Here is a 3,852-nt window from a genome sequence, read left to right on the forward strand (position 1 = left end):
AAAAAAAAAAAGAAAAAAATAATGCTGAAGCCTATTGGTAGTGCAGGTCCATAATTCCAGCTATATGGGAAACTGGGGTGGGAAGACTACAAGTTCAAGGCCAAGCTGAGCAACTTAAGACTGTCTCAAAAGAGTAAAGAGAGAGCTGGGGGTAGGATGAGGGGTAGACTGCTTTCCTAGCATGAGTGAGGCGCTGGTTTAACTACTTGTACTAAAAACAAATAATAAAAAAACAAGCCTGAAAACAGCTCAGGGGTTAAGAGCATGGGCTGCTCTTCAAGAGGACCCAGGTTTAATTCCCATCACCTATATGGTGGCTCAAACCATCAATAACTCCAGTTCCAGGGAATCAACAGTTCTGGCCCCTGCAGCCTCCAGTCCAGCAAGTGGTACACATACCCATACAGGCAAAACACCCATACAGATACAATAGAAACAAATCTTTTACAAACTAACAATGACGGCCAGGAGTCACAAACATTTCAGGTGGTATGGTTTTCCTCCACTACTTGCATGGAAGACTGAACCCAACGAAGTAATTAGCAGGAGGGCCAGCATAGTACAAAAGGGAAGAAAGGGCTCCCCAACTCCTAAGGAATGACGAAGGCACCCGGCTCAGTGACTGAGGCTGCGGTCCTGAGAGGCCATACCTGTGAAACAGGTACAAGGACAAACAGGATGACCGCATGATGTGTGACCATTAGGCGGTTTTCAATCAGGAAGTTGCGGAAAATGGTGGCACGTCTGAGTTTCTGGTCTCTGGTTCGGCACCATTCGCAGAGGTACATGGCATAGCAGTCATAGATCATGTATGGGATCAGAAACCAGACATACTCTCTGGCAAGCCAGTGCCTAAAAGAAAACACAGGGAGAGAGAATAGCCACGAATATCGATGCAGCACAAAGTGTCTCCTCTCTGATGCTCTTCTCTTCTCAATCAGCCATTACTTTGGACAGTTCACAGTGAAGAGGGTGAGACAGTTAAGGAGGGGGTCTCTAAATTACAAAGCAAATTTATGAGGAATCCATTCTGCCTATATATACATGTAGTTTATAGTAACCAGTTGCCTGGCTCAGCTCCTTATCTACAGTAGACTTCAAGCATTTTGATAGAAACTGACTTTGATGGAGATAAACTTCCAAATGATTCGGCAGCTCCACCAACGAACTGGTTTGGAAGGCGTGTTAAATCACAAGTCCAACCTTTCCAGTTTAACTCCTCAGTTGCTCAACAGCTGGAGTTTCAGAGTTCTCGATCTACACATTTTCTCTTGCTTCTCCATGCCCCACTGTAGAGCACCCGGCCATGTTATTTCCTTACCTATGGTTAACCCTGAGTTCCATTCATTCATAAAAGGATGCCTGGGACCAGCTAGATGGCCTAGTGGGTTAATATGCCTGATGACCCCTGAATGGACATGGTGGAAGGAGAGAATCAATTCCTGCAAGTTGTCTGACCTCCACAAGTACAACATGGTTCGCACACACACACTAAATGAATAAATTTACTTAAATTCTTTTTAAATGTGGTCTAAAAATGGGCTTGGACTTCAAGGACCACATTATAGCAACTAAATTCCAAGAGAGGCTGGGCCAAAAGGTGTTCATTTCCTTGACTGATTTGGGGCATATGTGTTCCTATTAATTTGCTCAGTGTGAGTGAAACATTTGCTGAGCCAAAATGATGGTCTGTTACTGTTCTAGCATACATGCCTGTACGTTCCAGCATCATACAGAAACTTAACTTAAAGAAACATTTAAATTAGAATCTGTCCTAGAGAGGATTAGATTCACATAGTACATTTTTGAGCAATCGTATTAGAAGAGGAAACACGCTGTACAGTTCTCAGACTACCTAACCATCAGGTCGCCTGCAGCACTTGGGAAGCACTCTGTTCCCCAGAGAGTCTAAATCCATGTCTAGGATCCAGTCTGTACTTTTCACCTTGTCTTGGGTGATCTCCCAAGTAGCCAGTCCACTGAAAAGCAGAACCGGGAATCTAGGGAGGGTGCCATGTGAGAGTCTATTCTGAACTAGCTCCACACTTATCACAACATGGCTCATCTAAAAAAGAATGGAATAAAGGCAAGTAAATAGTAATGGCACATATACTACACTTGTAGGCAAACTGATTAGCCAGCGTCTATCTGGGCCCAAATATCCAAGACCTATTCTAATGCCCATCAATGGACTCATTGCTTGTTAGAGACATTTCAAGTAAAATAACTACCAAGAGCAGGCATAGTGGCCCACACCTTTAGTCCCAGCACTGAGGAGGCAGAGGCAGGCAGATCTTGGTGAGTTTGAAGCCAATCCAAAGTACAGAATGAGATCGTGTCTCAAAAGGAAAAAGAGACATTGAGAGGACAAACAGGAAATGGTGACAGCATGATCAATCCCAAGTAAGATCCCAGGCCAGCATTAGACAGTTTTGTTCTCTCTGGTTCCTCTTCCAGCAGGGAAACAGGACACGGCAGGGTGGAAAATCAAGAAAAGCTACCCAACTTTCTCTGGATGCCTGCCTGTCCTTTAAACTTCTCTGGAAGAAAGAGTGGTTCAAAGAGCCAAGTGGGAAGATAAATCAATCAATCAATCGTGGTGTGGTGGCACATATCTGTTATTCTGCCCTTGAGAGACAGATGGAGGAGGGTTGCCACATGTTCCAAGCTAGTCGGGTCAACAGATAAAGCAAAAGCATTGCCACTACTCATGTTTAAACAGGATGGCCCACTCTGGTCTTAATTTGTCTCACTGAAGCGCCATAGAAGCCCATTTGTCTGGCCTGACTTTGGGCACAAATGTGTCAGTTTTCTGAAAGCACCAGAAACCGCTTCATTATCTTGAGCAAAGGAAAAGCAAGAGCAGCATCTGCAGGGAATGTGAGGGTGGACTTAGGCTGCCAATAGAAGGGGTTGGCTACAGTCACTGCTACTCTCTCTGCTAAGAATGTTCCAGAGAGAGAACTCGGTGAAAGCATTTAAACGAACCAAAAACCATACTCCTCCTTATAAAGAGGGACTGTTGGACCACACTGTCCTCTAACGAGGCAGTCTTCAGTCAGGCCCAGTCTCTCGCTCTAGCATTTTTCCACACTCCCCTCGCTTCCCCTAAGCTGGAATGATGGAAGCAGTGCTAGGAGGACACTAATTAGGGTGCACAGGTTTTTCCACCAGGAAGTCACAGGCAGTGCCTGTGAGCCACTAAAATGTGAAAATGCCGGGGAGGGGGTCCTCAGCCCGGGTATTTATGCTTCCACCTGAAATGAGACTTTACCTGTCTGAGACCACGTTGCTGCAGGAGCAGATGATGATGAGCCCCGCCCCGGTAGCCAGCACTGCCTGCACGGAGGACACCAGCCTGAGGTGGGGCAGAAAAGAGAAAGCAAAGAAAGCGTTCTTACTCCAGGACTGCGGACAGCACAAAGCCCCACTCTCCAACCTGCCTCTCCCGGGCAGCCATGGCGTCGCGATGCCCCAAGTAGGAGCAGCAGGCGGGGAGAAGCACACGCCCTTCCCGACCAGGCCCGCCCCGCACCGAGGGGCGCTTCCCGTCGCCCCCTTTCCGCCCTACGCAGGCCCGGAGCGGAGGGCAGCGCCCCGCCAGAGCGGGTAGCCCGGCCCGCGGTACCTGGTGCCGACCGTCAGGCAGTCGTCGTCCGTCCATCCCGGCCGCGAGCGGCGCAGCGCCCAGGTGCTGAGCGCGAAGAGCCCCGGGAAGAAGAGGGCGCCGCTGGCCAGCGTCAGCAGCATGGGTGCGGGTGCGGCTGCTAGTGCGAGTGCGGCGGCTCGCTGCGCAGCGTGCTCGGGGCTGGCGGCTCGGCGGCTCGGCCCGCTCTCCCTATTTCTAACCTC

At 48.8% G+C, this 3,852-nt stretch overlaps 1 protein-coding gene across 2 annotated transcripts in view; it reads right to left on the reverse strand.

Moving 5' to 3' along the window:
- The window catches only part of Fam57a (family with sequence similarity 57 member A), a 6,030-nt gene extending 2,204 nt beyond the window's left edge, over positions 1-3,826 (reverse strand). Inside the window, exons 1-3 of one of the 2 annotated variants that reach the window (XM_005349524.2) lie at positions 3,629-3,825; positions 3,275-3,358; positions 651-852 (exon numbers count right to left, since the gene is read on the reverse strand). In XM_005349524.2, coding sequence (XP_005349581.1) covers positions 651-852; positions 3,275-3,358; positions 3,629-3,750 — 408 coding nt within the window. In that variant the 5' untranslated portion in view covers positions 3,751-3,825. Of the gene's footprint in view, positions 1-650; positions 853-3,274; positions 3,359-3,628 lie in introns of both variants that reach the window. The other variant, XM_026780984.1, reaches the window with a different exon arrangement.
- Between the last annotated feature and the right edge of the window lie 26 nt (positions 3,827-3,852).

Source organism: Microtus ochrogaster, chromosome 7 (assembly GCF_000317375.1).
Source record: "Microtus ochrogaster isolate Prairie Vole_2 chromosome 7, MicOch1.0, whole genome shotgun sequence".
Lineage (NCBI taxonomy): Eukaryota > Metazoa > Chordata > Mammalia > Rodentia > Cricetidae > Microtus > Microtus ochrogaster.